This window comes from Lepidochelys kempii, chromosome 13 (genome assembly GCF_965140285.1).
Source record: "Lepidochelys kempii isolate rLepKem1 chromosome 13, rLepKem1.hap1, whole genome shotgun sequence".
NCBI classification, from domain to species: domain Eukaryota; kingdom Metazoa; phylum Chordata; order Testudines; family Cheloniidae; genus Lepidochelys; species Lepidochelys kempii.
Window position 1 is genome coordinate 578,028 of NC_136392.1, and position 20,476 is coordinate 598,503.

The window sequence follows — 20,476 nt, forward strand, 5'->3', positions numbered from 1 at the left end:
ATTCAGCTTGTACAGATTGTTACCAAAGCAGGGGCACGCGCCTCCTGAGGGCATGGAAATGAAGCTGTGGTAGCGGTGGCCAGCACAGGGGATGCTGGTGGTGCAGAACAACTCAGCTTTTACAGCAAACATGAGGTGACAAGAATCAGAAGGAAAATATTTATACACAGCAGCTAGGATTTCAGAACAAGTCAGTAAATGCTGCAGTTCCCCTCCAGCAGGGAGGCCTGTCAGACTGGATTACTTCAAAAGCTGGGGAGATTCTTTAGTATTCTGACTTCTCCCCGTCAGTAAGTTCTGACTCATCCATTTTAACTGTCCAGACGTTCCTGCCAGTGACATTACCCTTAACGGTTTGTAATCATGAAATATTAATGGCCGATATTGAATTTAAAGTACAATTTATGTCTGAATTCTCTGGTGGAAAGGGCAGTTGTAAAGGTAAGGCCTTCAAAGTGACAGAAGGGATTTCAGCATGCGGCCTTATAACAGATGTCAGGCTGAACCCAGAGCAGTGCTGGGGCTTGGCGCTGCGGGGAGGGGGCCGTGGCCGCCCGGCGCTGGGGCTTGGCGCTGAGGGGAGGGGGCCATGGCTGCCCAGTGCTGGGGCTCAGTACAAACAGGTGGCAGAGTATTTCCCCATTTTTCACAGGCAATTGCCTTGTACTAAACACATCACAAGACTTCCAAAAAGAGGAGACAAATCCATACAGCTCCTCCTCCTGCCCTGAGTCAGGTCCATAGCTCCCCATGCTAGTCACTAGTCATGCTAGGCCCTCTTCTCCCCCCCCCCCCCCCCCCGGCCAGCTCCCTAACCCTGACCCCTTGTCTGGCTTGTCTGTTTAGAGTGCGAGTAACTTGAGGCAGGAACTCTCCATGCATTGATATGGGGTCCTGATCCTGACTGGGACTTTGAGGCACTATAAATGAACCACCATACATGTTCACCTGTGGGATTCCCTGAGCACTCTGTGTGGCTGGGGCCACACCTCAGTTACAGTTCTTCACCAACGGTACATTCACATCAGAGGAATAGCAGGGACAGGGCCTAAGGCCACACCCATAACTCTCCAAGTGTGGCTGTTAATATGGGCTATTTGAGGTGAAGACAACAGGGTCAGATTCCCTCTTCCAGAAACAAGCAAAAAGCCCCTGTTCCAGGGTGGCCTGTCTGTGCCAATTGGCAACGGGCAGAATATTTGGGCCCTGGTAACTGCGCAGCCAACCAGCAAACCTGGGGATTGTTCAGCAAATCTGGCTGAGTGTTTGCTGAGATAAATCTTCATTTCACACACAAGCTGTTTACCTTCCTTAGGCTAATATTTGTGATTCTCTTCCTGCTTTCCTCTTTGCTCATGTAAAATGAGGAGGACTTGACTGCTGTGTCCACTGCTGGTAATTGAGATGATAAATCTTTCTGCTGGAGACTGGCTTTAATCAGAGCATTGTGTTTGGATGCAATTTAATTACTCTCATGCCGCTGAGCTAGGGCAGGACTCAGGGGAGGTAAGAGCCGTTTATACATTACTTGGTCTTACATGCTGCTTCCACTCACTCAGGAGCCGTGTTTTCAGCTCCAGGTTCTGATTTTAGGTGCCCATGTTTAGTACAGATGCATTTGCTTGTACCTGCAAATGTGAATGTGCAAGCAGCCATTTGCCTGCACGGTCAGGCAGTTGCACTCATGTCTGCACTTGTGAAAAATGGGTATGCACTCACTTGTTCTAGCACCCCTCTTGTGCACACACTGGCAGGCCAAATATTCAAGCCCAATATTCTACTGTATGTCATTTTGCTCTTTCTAATCCACTGAGATATGGGTGGAACAAGAGTTGCTCCCTTGTGTATCTGGCTTCTGCGGTGACACAATAATCCTGGGTTTATTTCAAAATCAGTTGCTATGGAAATGATAGTGATGTCACCATTTCAGCATTGTTGCAGAAAAGACATATTCGATCATCCAGTCTACTCAGCATGATGATAGGCCCAGTGTTTCCTGAGATTCAGGGGTGACAGATTTGGCTGCAGAATCTGCGTCTCCAGAGATATGCCGCAGGAGCGGAACTTCCTGTAAAAGAACAAGGACAAACGGTTGCAGAGAAACGTTCAGAGCATGACCTGACTGTAACAACCAATGCCTAAGTCTTCAGGTGGAAGTTATCACAGATCGAGCTGAGCTTCCCCCATTGGACACTCACTAGACTGCTCAGAGGGATCCGACTGCTAAATCCCACAAGCTCCTACTTTGCTGGGGCAAGGCAGAGTTTAGACACTGTTCCAAGCTCTGGGCCTCTCAGCACATCTCCAGGTACTGACACCCCTTTGGTGGTCGGGACCCTGCAACCAGTTGCCTCTGCCCTGAAACTAATGCTGTCTGCCCCAAGCCTCCCCAACAGCTCTTGCACGTTCCCCAGAATTCCACCAAAGCTGTGAACCTTCTGGTACACAGAATTCCTCGTATGGGGCATGCGATAGTGACATGTACAGACTTTGCAAAGGATTCTAAAACACCATTCATCATCTGGATAATGGCAAATCCCACAGGGACGTAGCCTCCTTGCAGACTTGGCGCTGCCTGCATGAAGCTCTAGCTCGATCCTTAAGGTGGCCTGGCTGTACACTGAGTCCATGTCCTCTCACGCCACTGAAGCTCTTTGGCAACCAAGTGACCATTGGTCATGTAGTGGCATTCCCTCGGAAACACACTTCAGAATTTGTTGGTCTTCTGTCTGTTGAAGACCACTATCCTGTCCCCCCCCCCCCCCCGCCCTTGCTCTCCTCTTTTCCAAACTAAACATACCCAGGTCCTTCAGCCTTTGCTCCTGTGACTGGCATTCCTTCCCATTGATCATCTTTGTCGCTCGCCTCTGGATCCTTTCCAGTTTGTCTACAGCCTTTGAAAACAGCGGTGACCAAAACTGGACGCAGTACTCCAGCTGAGGTCTGACCAGTGCCAAGCAGAGCGGTTCCTCAAGTTCCCTTAGCAGTGCGAATATTAAATAATTCAGTTCATTGGCGGGTTGAATCTGAAGCCTAATCGTGGCAGTTTTGGTGTAAAAAATTTTGTTAATGGGGATCATTTTAATTAGAAAAGTCCAACTAGCATGTTTATCCACTGCTGCTGGGTGTGGTGGGTCCTGTGGGGCAGCTCGTTGCTGTCCAGGATCTCTGGGCTGTAGAACTAAGAGTTGAAGCCACATCAACAAAAAACCTCATATCACTTCCTCTCCTGCCAGCAGATAAGAAAAGAGGAGATGCATCTTCTCATCACTGCCAAAAGCCTCTGTTACCAAAACTTCCAGCTTCCGTCAACAACAGCCTGCAGAGTTACTCACCGTCAGTATAAGAATCTGCTGCACACTGAAAACCAGGGACAGCATGGAATAATTAGAATTTAGTATCTAAATAAATAACACCAGGAAAACTGCTCTGATTGGGTTATTTTCATCATTGAAAAAACTCTTTATTTTGGAATTTATTTGAAGCTGAGAAGAAATGTCAGAATGTGCCTCAGAATTCAGCACCGTTGTGCTGGAGGAATTGGGCCCACGCCTTAGAACTGGGTTCCATGTGCCTCAGTCAGTGTGACAGACAGTCCCTGTTTAATGTATGTTCCAGCCAGGACTTTTCCATTGCAGGAGCATTGGATCTCAATGGGGCCATGGAAGACTGCAACCCATGTTAAAAGTGCACAGAGCAAAGTAATATCCTGCCTATCCTGGGCTTCTAAAGATTTATCTGGGGCAGGGAAGAAATTAGAGATTAGTTTTTCCTTTCAGTGCACTTCTGCTGAAGGCAAATATTGTTGCAGAGCACTTCTGCTGGAACTGTGATGGGCTCAAATGGATCTGCAAATACTTCTGCTCAGGTTGGCGAAGGCAACTGCCAATCACAGGTCCACAGCCCCTTCACTGCACTGCTGTGTTTCCATCATCTCGCTCTTGCTCTGTGTGTTTTTCAGTCTCCTTCCTCAGTCTTTTCAGATTAATGGCATTCAGAATCCTGGAGGAAATGCAGAAAACTGGCATGTTTAATTTTAATTTCGGAAACTGGTTAGGTAGCAGCCTAGTTTCCTTGCTGCTTGTCAGTCAGGTTTTCTCAAGGCTGACATCAATTAGTTTAAAAATATTGAATGTAATTTTGCCTGACACAACATATTGCAGCCACTGCAAAATATAATTTATTTGAGAAGAAGAAATAATTAAACTAATTTGCATGTCAGTCAGCTGAGCTGGAATACAGAGTAGAGTTGCAGTGAAAGATGATGCTCTCTTTAAACTGATCACACTCTTCCTTGGCATGTTCCGCCCCCTCAGTCCTGGCAGGCTCTGTCTGATGATGTCATACTTCTCTGCCGTCTCTTGCTCAGGTTGACAGTCTGGCTAATATTATGAAAATGTGTTTTTTTCTGCCCATGGGTCTGTGCATGCATGCAGCTGTATACACATTAGCACGTGGCTATGCATTCGTAGGCATGTCTGCACATGTCTCTGTGTGTGTGTCATTTCACACGTATAGAGACACTATATGGGAGTCAGGGGTGCTACAAAGCTCTTTTGGGCACTGGCATGTGAGGTTTGGGGTACTTAGGAGGAGTAAATCTTGCAGTTCATTACACATGCACTGCAATGCATCTTGATCCCGCCTACCCCAGACTATTGTTGATTCTACTTATACCCCATAAGTTACAGAAAACACATCTCAGAAGAGTTTTTAAAAAATCTTTTGAGGCAGCTTTTTGTATTCTTCCCCCTGTAAAACCCAGTGCCTCAGAGGGAGAAGAGAGTTTTGTAAAGAATACATTTTAGTAACCCCTTAAACAGCTTTTTAAAAAATACACAACAATGTTCTATTCAAAGGTCCAGCACGTAGCGATGCAGCAGGGCCAAAAAGAAAAGAAAAATACCATGTGTCCTATGGAAGGGTCTCCAAAGATGATGCTCTCATTTCTAGCCCCAGTGTTTCTTGAGGTATCAGACCCTGGAATAAATATGGGCCTCAAGCATCAGTGATTTAGGGTGATTTTTTCGGGAGGTGGGGTGTGGTGCGGGCGGGGAGGAGACCTTTGTGTGGCAGGTGATTTTATTTTTTAATGGCATGTCTTGGAAGCTGCTCACAGGCGTGGAATGTTATTGATAGCTCTGGGGGAGACGAGTCGGCCAGCAAAGCGCAGGTGAGACCGTCACAGGTGCTCAATAAATGTATCTTAGTACATGGATATCTCCACTATCCACATACAGTATATTTCTTCAGACTCCTTGACTTTGATGCTGTGAGGATAGGAGGGGTTTGTGCTGTTCTCTCTGACTCTAAATATCAGCATACGCTGATTGCAACCTCAGCTAAAGGGCCGCAAGCTAGTTCCATAAGGATGGCACGGTAGGAAACAGGCTGTCTTCTGACTGGTTTGGAAAGATTTAAATATCCTGGGTTAGGATCTGGCTCCTTGGGGCACACAGCTGTCTTTTTCTTAAACATGTCTGTGCAGTGCCAAGCACATGGTATCGCTAACCCTGTAGAAATACATAAGAGTCATTAAGAATAGTCATGATAATGAATGCTCTATTGCCCACTAATTGTTTGCGCTCTGAATGGGTGATGGGAGTCAGGGTAAGGTTAGGAGGGAGACGAGGAGAGATCTGAGTCTTTCTCTTCCTCCTCCTCTCATCCTTTCTTTCTGCCTTTTCTCATCTCCTTCTCTGTATATCACCTTCAGGGCAATGCCAGCTCACTTTAGAATCAAACTGCAGGGAAAGGTTATCCATCTTTCTGCAAGAGGAGCCAGGCTGCTGGGGAAGGAGATAAAACGCTCTTACCATATCACTTGCTGGAATCAAACCCCGCTCGCTCATTTACCCCTTCAGCTGGAACCGGACACACCTCTTTACCACCCCCTCAGATTTTCCACCTCCCAGCTTCCTCCCTGCCCTGCTGCCTTTAGCTTCCTTTCTTCCTAAAAGCAGTTGCAGTTTATTTTGCTGCACTAACATGCTCTTAAAAATAACATGTTGTTCCAGGCTTTTAGTCACGACTTCTGCCTCCTTTCCCCCAGAACACCCATCTAATCACCAAAGCAGCAGGTCTGGGTGAGCGGAAGTGATAACAGGAGAGCAGAGAGGGGGGCGAAGGTGGGCTCTGGGGAGGGGGTTTGGGTTCTCGGCTAATTATGGAGCTGTGCTCATACTTCTCTCCCCCGGGTACAACTCCGTCTGACTCACAGACCAGACTTAACTTTATCAACAAACAGGCAGCAGGCTCCTGCTATAACAAGTAGTGCTCCCTCCCTTGCTGGGCCTCTCCAGAGTTATAACTTCTGGGGGAACAAAGGAGCCAGAGAATTAGGGTTTTTCATTTCTGGAAGCATGTGAGGCGCTTTGGAAGGCATTAGGCCCTCCGGAGTGGTTTATAATATGATAAAGAGGGATTAATGTACCTTTAAGGTGCGTGCCATGAGACAGAAACAAGCAGGAGCAAATCAGAGCTCCAAGCTACCTACAAACTAGCACATCCCATGTGCATAAAGCTCACGCAGCTTATCAGGCAGAGGTAAGTGCAGGAGCTGCGTGGTGCAGCAAGACACAGAGCTGCTGTTTGGGCTCCCAGGGAGCCAAGCCAGTTCTGCCACTGCCCTGAGAGGGTTGGCTCAGGCTTACAAACCCATGGATAACGCAGTTCTATTAGAATATTTATATAGTCTCAGCAGAAGCAGGTGGACACCCAGATGAGATCGGCTTATGATGCTGGCAGACCAGGTGCCAGCTCATGCCAAGGTCCCCATGTTTCAACTGAACCCTGACAAATACATGGGTGGAGTCAGTCCAGCTCACCTGGGTGCTAGTAATGTTAAAATAGGGGTTGGAAGTATAAGAATGAGTTCAGTGTTTAGACTGTATTGAACGCTGGGGCGTTGCTGCCTGCGTTAATCTCACTGGAGCATTTGCATTGTGAGCCGTTGTAACTGTAACTCTCCAGGCAGGAGGGGACATGAACCAGTGTGAAATGCTGGTCTCCAACAGATGTCATGTCCAAAAGGGAAGGCCCAGCAACACCAGATGGACTGAAGTGGAACGTTAGAGAGGACTCGAGAGTTTGCTGTTTACTCTCACCCTGCCCCCCATCTCATGAAGACGAGTCTTGCATGTGAATTCCTCCCATCAGCTGAGTTTGCAGCTCAGAACAGAGGGGGGAAGGGAATAAAAACCCCTGACAGGGAGGAACTGGATCTCATTGCTTCTTGGACTCTGCAGACAAGGTTTCTAAGGCATTAGCAAGAGATCCCCAGTGCTCAGCCTGGGTTAGCCCTAAAGGACATCTAGAGCCTGCTAATTATAGAAGCTTCTATTATCTTTGGAAACATGAGGTTGTAACTCATTTGTGTGTGTGTGTTGACCTGCTTTACCCTTGGAAATAACTCCTATTTCCTTTTGCTATATAATAAATCTGTGTCTAGTTTATTAGAGGATTGGCTATGAGCTTGTGGTGTGCAGTTGACCTGGGGTAAGTGACTGGCCCTTTGGGGCTAAAAGCAACCTGCATATTGCTGTGATGCATGGTGCAAGCAACCAGCTATCACAAAAGTATGCTGCCTAAGGGATAAGACTGGAGAACCCCAGGGGCCTGCCTGTGACTCCATGTTTAGGCTGTTACAGTCCCTGAGCAGTGTACGCTTGATAATTGGTTGGGGAAATCTATGTGCAGAACTCACAGCCAGTTTTGGAGTCTGTGCCCTGCTTCCTAGCAGTGCCCTGGGGTTGGCACTTGTGCTCCGGAGGCACAGCGGCACAGCTGGAAAGAGTTCAACGTGGCATTCGAGGAGTGCTGCATGGCTGCACAAGCTCAGCCAACCCTGGCTGGGGAGGGGCTCAGAGCAGCAACCTAAGAACGGCCATACTGGGTCAGACCAAAGGTCCATCTAGCCGAGTGTCCTGTCTTCTGATAGTGGATGATGCTAGGTGCTTCAGAGGGAATGAACAGAACTAGTAATCATCAAGTAACCCATCCCCTGTCGCCCATTCCCAGCCTCCGGCAGACAGAGGCTAGGGACACCATCCCTGCACATCCTTGCTGATAGCCATTGATGGACCTGTCCTCCATGAACTCTAGTTCTTTTCTGAACCCTGTCATGGTCTTGACCTTCATAACATCCTCTGGCAAACAGTTCCACAGACTGACTGTGTATTGTGTGAAAAAAACTTCCTTTTGTTTGTTTTAAACCTGCTGCCTGTTAATTTCATTTGGTGACCCCTGGTTCTTGTGTTATGAGAAGGAGTAAATAACACTTCCTTATTTACTTTCTCTGCGCTAGTCATGATTGTATAGACCTCAATCATATCCCCCCTTAGTCGTCTCTTTTCCAAGGTGAAAAGTCCCAGTCTTATTAATCTCTCCTCTTACAGAAGCTGTTCCATACCCGTAATCATTTTTGTTGCCCTTTTCTGAACCTTTCCAATTCCAATATATCTTTTTTGAGATGGGGCGACCACATCTGCGCGCAGTATTCAACACACCAGGGTCAAACACTGGGCAGGTCCCTGAGGGGGCAGAACCAAAGAACCCCTGGAGACTTATCGCCAGCCTGAAATAAAGCTGAGCCCTTTTCCCTGTCCACGCACCCCTGTTCTGACATGGGCATTACAGCCTCAGGGGCTGGAACACCGGCTCTTGCAATGACTGACGCTGACCAGGGTCGACTGAAGCTGAACTGACAGATCTTCCCACTTGTGCATCTGGGTTTCTCTTTGTAAGATGGGAATTGCCCCAATGTTTAGTTGCTCTGGAAGAATTTTTACATAACACTTCCCTTCTTTCCTTGAGAGGAAGAGTGATGCCTCTGGGAGAGAGAGATTGAGCACTGCTGCTCCCCCCCGCCCCCCCCCCACACACACACACAACCTGGCATGCCCTGGAGACCCCAGTGCTGAGTGAGTGGGGAGTAGAAAGGCCTTTTCTGCCCCTCTGGTTCAGCATTTATTTGCAACCACTTGGAACAGCTGTGAGCCGCTATGGGCTGCGGTGTCCGCTGCACACTGGGGGTCCCTTTCCCTAGAGCTGGGCAATGCTGTTTCCTCCAATTCTCCACCCCCTCTCCTTCCCCACCGCCAGCCTGAAAGAGGGCCCTGGATGAAAGCCAGTTGGCTTAAATACCAGCCAGATAAGGCAGAGGTGTGATGCTTTTTGGCAGGGGGAGAACTGCCTGAAGAACTGGTGAAATCTGTGAGTGAGTTCATCTGCTCAGCTATTGCCAAAGGGGTTCGCCACCCCAGGCTCTGCCCAGCCTGATCCAGGATTCACAGAATGTAGTGGGGAGAAATGCCTCTGCCAGGAGTTTCCATTCTCTTCTCTCAGACTTTGCCCCAGCCATCAGTGCCTCAAATCCCAGTGCTAGATGACAGCAGCGTGCTGGCCCTTGGGCTGCCTTAGAATCTCTCTATCCAGGACGTACATAGCTCCCATCATCATTGCATCTGGGGCCTCCCAAAGATTTAAAAATAGAATTAATGTTGGCAACCTCTCTCTGTCTCCCACTTGCCAGTCTGTTGGGAGCACAGCTTGACTAGTTTAGATTGACCAGCATTGATTTTAATAATGTGTGTGTGTGTGTATCTATGGGAAGAGCTTATTGCAGGAAAACCGACTCTCAAAGCTTAGTTTTGCATTTAGTTCCGGACCTGGTGAGACTTTTATCTCTTGTGGCAGCGAGTTCCATAGTCCAAGTCTGGCTCCCATAAAGGACATACCTTCTGCACTCACAAGCCTCGCCTTAACAATTAACAGCTTTCTGGTTCCAGTGGGACGTAACTGTCATGGAGGTCATGATCTGAGACAGAGGTTATCTCTGAGAGCTAGGTTTAGTCCCTGGACACCATCTGGAAGTGCACTTTCCCCTCTTCCACCCCCCTCCCCCATCCTTTTGAGCAGGGCACACTCCTGCAGACACATTACCTGTGCCCCATGCTCTGCACTGGCTGCCAGGTCACACCCAGGGAAGATTCCAGGGGCCAGCGATTATCTACAAACCCATCCTTCCTGTAGAGCTCAAAGTGAACTGGATGCTTCACCGGCAATGAACACAGGAGCCCTGGGGCCAAGGACCTGGCATTCTAGAGAATGTCCAGGCACGGGCCAGGGAGTGGGGAGCCGCAGGAAGGGAAGGGACTGAATGTGACACGTAGAACGGCGTTTGTTTTTGTATTGATTAGTAACTCTCTCTCTCCCGTTCCAACTGTACTTTCATTTCAGCTTTATTGACGTTTCACTGAGGTGATGCCTTCAGCCCCTGATGGTCTAGCCTCACAGATCCCCTCTGCCCATATCTGTCAGTCTCCAGAGTGAAGCTGGTGGAAGCTGGCCGGGGGAGATCTTCACCATGGGATCAGTGGCAGGTTCTTGCCACTGGAATTCACGTGTACCATAAAAGCTAGTGCTTGCTGAGAGAGGACCTTGTTGGCTGCAGTGCTGCAGCCCCCAGCAGCCGAGTTTCACACGTGGAAATGCGGCAGGTGCTGCTGAGGGACACTGTACAGAGGCTGCTGAGTTGTGGGGGAAATGTTTGCATCACACTTGAGCTAATCTGTGTGCCAGGCAGCTGGAAGGTGTGTTGATGGTTGTGTTAGAAATGGAATAAATACTTAGGGCGTGTCTCTCCACATCTGGGGATGCACCTGCACTGACCACAGGGGCTGCTGACAGACAACAAAGAGATGGGATGAGATGCTGCTGGCTGAGGACGCTCACCGATGTCGTCCTGTGTTTGTTCTGTTTCAGACAATCATTCTCAGGTGTCTAGAGCATCTCTGCGTATCCGAATCCTGGACGTGAATGACAACCCACCCGAGCTGGCGACGCCGTACGAGGCTGCGGTATGTGAAGATGCCAAGCCCGGCCAGGTAATCAGAACGCCCGGCTCCCCGTCAGCATTGTGCCACGCGCAGTATTTGTGTGTGAAATGTCTGCACTGGGGGTGGCACATCCTGACTGGGTGTCTGTGTATCTGGGAAGGGTTCTACAATCTTCCTCCTGCTGTGAGGCCCATGGTGAGGCCTGCCTCAGGGTTAAGGAGTCGGCACTGTTCTCTGACTGTTCACACTGCTGGAGTATGACTGGGGGGGGCAACTTTCTTCTCAGAACTACTCTGGTAGCCACTGCGTGTGGAGCTGCAACTGCCTCTCCTTCCAGGAGAGCTGACCCTTCAGGAAGAGAAGGGTGCTGTGTGCCCGGGGGGAGCAATGCCATTCCCTTCCTGCCCAGCTGCAGGTGCGTGGAGGAGGCGTTGTGGAAGTAGCTGAATCTGATGGCACTGGCAAAGGTTTTCCATCTCTCTTGGGGGAGACGCTGCCCATTCCCAGTGCTGCGAGGAGCCCCCAGGCTGAGACCTCTACATCCGCCCCAGGGAAGCAGCTCTGACCTCTGGTTTCTTCTTGTAGCTAATTCAGACAATAAGTGTCGTGGACCGTGACGAGCCTCAGAGTGGCCATCGCTTCTACTTCACGCTGGCCCCAGAAGCCACCAACAACCACCACTTTTCTCTGCTGGATATCCAGGGTGAGTCATCCTCCTTCCCCCTCGTCAATTCCCTTCTGCCCTATTCTCCCTTCCTCTCCAGTTGGCAGCTGCATGGCCTGGGGCCTGTGCCAAGAACGGGGAGCAGGAAAGGCTGGTCACCATGGGAAGTGCTATGTGATGCAGCAGGCCCCCCGGACTGTTCCACCCCCCAGACCGTTCATCTCCGACAGATACGGATCCAGCCCTTCTCGAGCAGCTGCCTGAGCCACACAGGCCCTTCTTAGGAGCCTGTCCCAGAATTCTTGGCTGGCAAATAGCCGGAGCTTTCACGAGCCTCTGTGTCTGGCTGCTGCAGGCTTCACCTCGCTCCTTCCTAGCTAGCAGAGTCTCAGCTCCTGTTAGGTGCTCTGTGGCTCTGACGTTGGGGGGGCCTGTTTTCCTTTCTGTCCTGCAGAGGGGCACAACCTTCCCATTATGTATGTGTGATTTCCCACACAAGCAGTGAAGCAGTCCCCACCTAGAGCAGAGACACGCTGAGCAGAATAGTAGGCCATGCCCCTGGAAAAGATGCACTGGGAGGCTGGGGGCTTCACTCACACACCGGGTCTAGGCTGTATCCACACTAACACTTTTGTCGGTATAACTTATGTCACTCAGGGATGTGAAAAAACTAGGGATGTCAAGCGATTAAAAAAATTAATAGTGATTAATCACATTGTAAAACAATAATAGAATACCATTTATTTAAATATTTTTGGATGTTTTCTACATTTTCAAATATATTGATTTCAGTTACAACACAGAATACAAAGTGTACAGTGCTCACTTTGTATTTATTTTTTATTACAAGTATTTGCACTGTAAAAAAACAAAGGAAATAGTATTTTTCAGTTCACGTAATACATGTACTGCAGTGCAAGCTTTTTATCATGAAAGTTGACCTTACAAATGTAGAATTATGTAAAAAAAAAAAAAAAAACCTGCATTCAAAAATAAAACAATGTAGAATTTTAGAGCCTGCAAGTCCACTCAGTCCTATTTCTTGTTCAGCCAATTGCTCAGACAAACAAATTTGTTTACATTTGCAGGAGATAATGCTGCCTGGTTCTTGTTTACAATGTCACCTGAAAGTAAGAACAGGTATTTGCATGGCCCTTTTGTAGCCGGCATTGCAAGGTATTTATGTGCCAGATGCATTAAAGATTCATATGTCCCTTCATGCTTCAACCACCATTCCAGGGGACATGCGTCCATGCTGATGACAGGTTCTGCTCGATAACCATCCAAAGCAGTCCAGACTGACGCGTGTTCATTTTCATTTTCTGAGTCAGATGCCACCAGCAGAAGGTTGATTTTCTTTTTTGGTGGTGTGGGTTCGGTAGTTTCCGCATTGGAGTATTGCTCTCTTAAGACTTCTGAAAGCATGCTCCACACCTCTTCCCTCTCAGATTTTGGAAGGCACTTCAGATTCTTAAACCTTAGGTTGAGTGCTGTAGCTATCTTTAGAAATCTCACATTGATACCTTCTTTGGGTTTTGTCAAATCTGCTGTGAAAGTGTTCTTAAAAAGAACAATATGTGGTGGGTCAGCATCTGAGACTGCTATAACATGAACTATATGGCAGAATGCGGGTAAAACAGAGCAGGGGACATACAGTTCTCCCCCAAGGAGTTCAGTCACTAATTTAATTAACGCATTATTTTTTTAACGACCGTCATCAGCATAGAAGCATGTTCTCTGGAATGGTGGCCGTAGCATGAAGGGGCATACGAATGTTTAGCATATCTGGCATGTAAATACCTTTCAATGCCAGCTACAACAGTGCCATGCGAACATCTGTTCTCACTTTCTGGTGACATTGTAAATAAAAAACAGGCAGCATTATCTCCTGTAAATGTAAACAAATTTGTTTGTCTTAGCAATTGGTGGAACAAGAAGTAGGACTGAGTGGACTTGCAGGTTCTAAAGTTTTACATTGTTTTGTTTTTGAGTGCAGTTATGTAACAAAAAAATCTACATTTGTAAATTGTACTTTCACGACAAAGAGATGGCACCACAGTACTTGTATGCGGTGAATTGAAAAATACTATTTTGTTTATCATTTTTACAGTGCAAATAGTTGTAATAAAAATAATATATATTTTGATTTCAATTACAACGCAGAATACAGTATATATGAAAATGTAGAAAAAATATCCAAAATATTAAATAAATTTCAATTGGTATAGTGCTGTTTAACAGTGCGATTAAAACTGTGATTAATCGTGATTCATTTTTTTGAGTTAATCCCATGAGTTAACTGCGATTAATCGGCAGCCCTAGGAGAAACCACACGTGTGACACCGACAGAAGCACTGGTGAGGACAGTGCTGCGTCATTGGGAGACGCTCTCCCATCAGCATGGAGCGGCTACACAAGCGATCTTGCAGCGGTACAGCTGTGCTGCTGTAAGCTCGCTTGTGTAAATACGGCCTAAGGCTTGTCAGTCTATTGCTTTTTGGAGCGTAAGGAGTTACTAGCTCACATTACTCTGCCGGTCTGTCCAGTCTTTTATAGCACCTCTGGCACTGGCTACTATTGTTAATGCTTCAAGGGGGAGGTGGAAACAACCACAACATGCCTGGCCAATTGTTCAGAGCTGGCAGGAAAAAACCCTGCTTTTGCCTGCAGCTTGTCAGGGTGTGCCCTGAAACAGGAGGCCTTTTCACACTGAGTCTTTGTCTACACTGCCAATTGCACAACAAAACTTTTGTCAAAAAGAAAAGCAGGACTTGTGGCACCTTAGAGACTAACCAATTTATTTGAGCATGAGCGTTCGTGAGCTACAGCTCACTTCATCGGATGCATGCCGTGGAAACTGCAGCAGACTTTATTTATACACAGAGAATATGAAACAATACCTCCTCCCACCCCACTGTCCTGCTGGTAATAGCTTATCTAAAGTGATCATCAGGTGGGCCATCACTTTAGATAAGCTATTACCAGCAGGACAGTGGGGTGGGAGGAGGTATTTTTTCATATTCTCTGTGTATAAATAATGTCTGCTGCAGTTTCCACGGCATGCATCCGATGAAGTGAGCTGTAGCTCACGAAAGCTCATGCTCAAATAAATTGGTTAGTCTCCAAGGTGCCACAAGTCCTCCTTTTCTTTTTGCGAATACAGACTAACACGGCTGTTACTCTGAAAACTTTTGTCGTTCACGGGTGCTTAAAAAAAGTCCCCCCCGCCCTCCCCCCAAGACAAAAGTCTTGCCTCAGCAAGTGGCCGTGTAAAGGGCTGTTGTCGGCGGGAGGGCTCTCCTGCCGACAAGGTGAACCCAGCTCGTACAGGGTGGAAGTATTTTGTTGGCAAAAGTGCCGACAAACAGTGTTTACACTTCCTGACTTTTAGCAACACAGCTGTGTAGTGTAGACAAAGCCTTAGTCTACAGCCAGGTCTACACTACAAACTTCTGCTGGCTTAGCTCTGTCGGCTGGGGTGTGAAGAGATGTGATCCCTGATCGACGGAGTGGTGCTGGCAAAGCCTCTTGCAGTTATACTAGCAAACTGTGCTTTTACCAGTGTAGCTTATTTCGCTCGGGGGGCTGGAATTGCTACACGGGCAAAAGGGCAGCTCTGTCCACACTGGGAATCAGAATAGCTACACACTGGCAAAGCTCGTGTCAACCTGGTCTTAGCCTGCAAACCTCCCAGCACTGTTAATAGTCTGCCAGAGTAACTGACTCAAGGGGCCTCCTGTGGCTTGGGTTCCACCCACTCCCCCTGCGATGCACGAAGGGCTTGTCTACACTTACATTTTATAGCGCTCTAACTTGCTGGGTTGGGGGGTGAAAAATCACCCCCCTGAGTGCGGCAAGTCTGAGCACTTCAAAGCGCTTGTGTAGACAGGCTGCGAGCACTGGGAGCCGCGCTCCCAGCGCTTGGGGCTAATCCCCTGGTGGAGGTGGATTACCAGGAGCACTGGGAGAGCTCTATCCCGGCGCTCGTGCGTGACCACACTCGCACTTCAAAGCGCTGCCGCGGGAGCGTTCCTGCAGCCGCGCTTGGAAGTTTCCAGCGTAGCCATGCCCTGAGGAGCATTTTCTTCCATTGGGTCTGACTGTGCTGCTCTGTCACTTCATCTCAGCGAGCATCTCTTCGGAGATCTTGGTCAGTTGATGATTCAGAATCTCTCTGTCAGTCCCTGCTAACTCTTCTCTCCTGCAGGCCCAATAACTGTGGCACTCATGCTCCTTGCCACCTATTCAATCTTGCCATTTGGCTAACCCTCCACTGCCTTTCTCAGGACTCAGATCATAGAATCCTAGAATATCGGGGTTGGAAGGGACCTCAGGAGGTCATCTAGTCCCACCCCCTGCTCAAAGCAGGACCAGTCCCCAATTTTTGCCCCAGATCCCTAAATGGCCCCCTCAAGGATTGAATTCACAACCCTGGATACATGTCCTGCCTTCTGCCATTCTGTGTTTATTTCTGGTTCTCATGCACTGAGTAGCGTGGGGATGGGATGGGCCAGGGCCAGCAGAGCTGTAATGTTGTTGGACCTGGTCTCAGCAAATCTGGGATCTTGTTGATCATCATGGTCTTATTTACTGTTGATTTGGCATTAAACACTATGAGCATCACATCCCTGTATATGCCTGGGGAGATGCACTCTGGAGTGGTGGAGGGTGCTGCCTGGTATGAGATCAAGTTTCCTATTGGTTGACTGACATTTCTGAGAGTCCAACTGCGAATTGTAGGTGGATCTGAGGGATACCTGCCACATTGCTGGCTCAGCTAGGAACCCAAGTGTCTGGGGGCATCTTAAAACCCTTCTACTAAACATTTACCTTCCATTTACCCCCTGAAGGTCGCCTACTAGCCAAAGGCACCATGTTGGAGGGTGACAAAACAAAAGGTAAAGGAAGTTTTCAGAAAGTGAAGCCACCTCCATTTTTGCAGCCTTCATCTCCCCATAACTTGATCCAATTTGCCTTCCAGAAGAACTCTATCCCCTCCTAAAATCCTGTCTGACATTTCAGGCAGGTTGGTTTGGTTTTGGCCTAGTTCAGAGCATCAAAATCCCGGTTGCAATTAAAAGCTTCACTCTTAACTGTGGAGAAACTAATGTCTCGTCACTGTATGTTAAATAACAACTGGTCCAATTACTGATCCAAGGTGACCCTCAATTAACCTCTCTCCACTCTTGGGGCAGCTATTCATGGAGTCTCTGTTTTTTTATCATCTAACCAGGTTTTAATCCTCCACAAGATTTTGCCCCATGCCTTATGTTATTTTCCTTCATAGCCTCTTATGAGGGACCTTATCAAAAACTTTTTGAACTCCAAGTAAATTATATCCACCTGTGTCTTTTACTTCATTAATGTCTTCCAAATGTTCTGATGGGTCTGAGAGGCAGGATTCCCCCCACTGGAGCCAGGGCTGTTTGACCCAGTCAGGTTACACTTATCCAAGCGCATTCCCTGATGGGAGGTTGCTCTGTAGCTCTCAGCATCCGCCGTGGCCCTGTGCTGCATTAGTGATTTTCCAACCTCATTTTCATGGGTATAAACATTTCAGATGATCAGAGCTTGGCAAAAGCCACCCTCTTACCCCAGACAGTGTGTGGGCGTTTGTGCTCCATGTTCATGCTGCTCTGGGCTTCTCCACCAACAGGCTTCAAACCAAGAGGAACCCGGGAATTCAGGCAGCCCTGGACATGCTTGCACACGGCCCCTTCTCCAGACTCTATGCTCTGATACTGCAAGGGATTGCTGATTCCTCAGAGAGCACGGTGAGGCTCACTCTGCAGGAGCAAATTAATCTTCCATGCTGAGTGATCCCCAAAACTTTCCTTGTGGCAACTCACTAAACAAGGAGTAAAAGCCAGCATCACCCAGCACACCTAAGCCTTGGCTGGAAACAAGCTTTAATTGCAGGGCTTGTTCCAAGGGCTGCTGGAGACCCCGGCATACGCGTCGCTGAACAACGGCTTATTAGAGAATAAGAACAGGAATCAGCTGGTGGGCGTATTATTACTGCAGTCTTTCACTCTGTCTCCCCTCCTTTGCTCCTGTCCAATTCCCCCCCCTCCCACCCCCACACAATCTAATTTCCCCAGCACTCTCTCCTTTGGTTCCCTTCCAGGCCTGCTCATTCCCTTGCTAAAGCCTCCTTCAGTTTCTCTCTCGCCCTTCTTGCCGTCTCTCTCTCCCGGGCTCGGCCCCTCTTGCACTCTGTCTCCTTCTCTATATAAATATCAGTGGTGACAAACTGCTACCCACCAGCCCATCTGTTTCTTTGTACAAATTTGTAGCCCGTTTTGAAACGTGATTTATAAATATTGCTCCTGCAGCCAAGGAGTGACACTGATGGATGTCATCACAGATGGATTCACTAAACTCTTGGTTAAATCTTTTTGCACCTACTTCTCTCACTTCCTGTTAGGCAGCAGAAAGCAACATCAGGAGCGTAACTCATCCTCTCAGCATGACAGGGACCAAAATCCTCTCAGGAAATGTTCTCCATCTTTGACCCTGTATAAGAGTTTGTCAGGCTGAGCAGAAAGGCTCCTGGCAGAGACAGTGGGATTTTGATGAGGGACTGGATGGGATTAGGAGGCTGTGGTCAGCAGAGCATTAGATTTTCAGCTATTAGAAAGTGACATTTGTTTGCACACACCAAATGCCAAATTGTCCCACTGGCAGCAGAATGCAAAGGTGTTGTCCCTAGCTGCAAGTGGGGATCGGCATGCCTCTATTCTAATAGCTGAGAGATGCTTCCAGGATCCTACAGAGATGTGCTAGAGCTGAGAACTGCTGGGATATGCCGACACCTCATAGGGTAGGGGAAGGATGGAAGGAGGCCACTGGGCCGTAGCATCTAACCCAGTTAAAATTACGCTCCGCAGAAGATGGCTAAATACCAGGGAGAATGTAAGGGCCCAGAGTGAAAATTATTTCCTTTTAAAAATTAATGGCCTAGATCCTGCCCCCTCTTCTGCAGGCAGGCATGGCAGCTGAACAGCCGAGGACCCACTGTGCAGAGAGGGGCAGGATGCTGTGAGTTCATGCAGACGGGTTCCGACCACCCAGAGTGCACCCTGTGGAGGCTCCATGGGCAGCGGTCCTTGGGGCAGGCCCAGGGAGATGGGACAGTCTGCCCTTCGGGTCCACTTAGGCATCTCCCTTGCCCCACCCCCTGCATGGGTGGGCTCTGGAGGGGTGACTCTGCCCTCCTATCCAGACCTCACCCCCACGGGACTATTTACAGGGGCTTTGCAGAGGGGCGTGGGGCTGAACTAATAGCTTTGCTTATTTCACAACCACTGCACACTAGCCAGGAGAGGAAGCAGCATAGCCAGCTCCTGCCCTGTGTTGTGAGGGTGGGGAGTCCCTTCCCCAGCCTAGACACCCCTCCCCCCCTGCCGCCCCCCGGAGTGGACCAGACATACTCCTGCACTCCCTTGAGTGCTTAAGGGGAGTCGGTCACCATGCCTCCCGCGGAGATGAGCTCATGGCACAGCCTGTCCTTTTACATACATGCCACAATTGTCAGCAGGCTTTTGGGAGCCGGAGTGCTGCAAGACGTGGTGTCTCCAGGCTCCCCAAGCCGTCTTGCCTGTGGCAGCACAATGGCTCCTGGGCTGCCTCCTGCCATCCCCAGAGCCAGCTCACCCTTGGGCGTTCAGGCAGGAGGTTGCTCTCTGTAGTTAGCCAGGACCGTGATTTGGCCATAGTCCCCAAATGGGCATGGCTAATGATCAGTGACCCCAGACAACATCCAGCAGAAAAGAGAGGGCATGCAGGAGACATTGCGGCCAGTGGCCATGGATGGGAGAGTGCCCGACCAGGCAGGACTCAATAGAGTCAGAATGACAAAAGCCTTGTCAGGGCCCAGCCCATCCCTCAGAGGCCAGGGTCTGTCCCTGCCATCCTGTCCCCCGGGGGCCAGCAGAGCTGCCCTCTGCAGTCCATTCTCTAGGGCTCTCTCCAGCATTGCATTCAATGGCCCAAGTGATGGCATTCGCTCTTGGGGTTCTCTGACACACACAGCTTGTCTGCACTGTGCCGCAGCGTGGCCTACGGAGCCAGTGGGCCAAGAGGGTGTGAACCAGGAGCAAAGGGCTGACATAAAGCAAAGGAAAATGGAGTCTGAGTCTGGCTACGTCTGTGCTGCGCCACAGTGCGCCTACAGGGGTGTGAATTGCGGGGCACGCCACAGCGTGACGCTGTTGGGACAAGGGCGCCGTTAACATGAAGAAGGTATTGTTTAGTTTGTGTCTGCAGCATCCACACGGCCCAGTTAGAGCTCAGCGCTTTGTTGTGCTGTGTAATTGACTCCCCCCCTGTCGTCCGTGCTGTGGGGCAGCCGTGCAGTGTAGACATCACATCGCCTCGGGCTCCATTTTCCTTTGCTGCTGTCGCCCTTTGCTCCTAGTTTACACCCCTTTGTCCCACTCTGATCAGTTCCCCACGCCGCTCCCCGGCAGGCTCGTTTACTCTCTTAGCAGAGCTGCCGGTTCTCATTACCGGCTCTGTGAGGCACGCTCAGCAATGTTCCTCTTTCATCCTTATTCGGCCCCTCCAGCCCTCTTGGTATTTTTGTTGCCTTTCTCTGAATGTTCCAATTAATCAGCATCATTCTGGAACTGAGGTGCCCAGCCCTGAACACGAGATCCTGGAGCCGTCTCGCTAACCCTTCACAGAGAGGGACAATCCTCTCCCTGCTGAGATGAGATACCTCTGCGTGTGCAGCCCCACCTTGCCCACAGTAACCACCTGCACCTCCCAACGTATGGAGCAAGTGCAGTGGGATGACAGCAGACTGGAGAGAAGAGGCCACTCTGAGCCATGCTGTGCTAGAAGGAGTCTGAAACCGGCCCTTGGACTTCATCATTGCAGGGCAGCCACTGACAGGACCCGCTGTCCTTGTTCTGCAACACCAGAAACACAAGCCAGAAAGCGCAGAAGTTCCAACATTTTACCATCAGGC

The 20,476-nt window shown here is 49.1% G+C and overlaps 1 protein-coding gene across 3 annotated transcripts in view; it reads left to right on the forward strand.

The window, feature by feature from the left end:
* CDH22 (cadherin 22) overlaps positions 1-20,476 on the forward strand; it is a 187,805-nt gene that overhangs the window by 155,592 nt on the left and 11,737 nt on the right. For all 3 annotated transcript variants that reach the window (XM_073308961.2, XM_073308962.2, XM_073308963.2), the window contains 2 exons: positions 10,765-10,886; positions 11,424-11,541. In XM_073308961.2, coding sequence (XP_073165062.1) covers positions 10,765-10,886; positions 11,424-11,541 — 240 coding nt within the window. The remainder of the gene's footprint in view (positions 1-10,764; positions 10,887-11,423; positions 11,542-20,476) is intronic.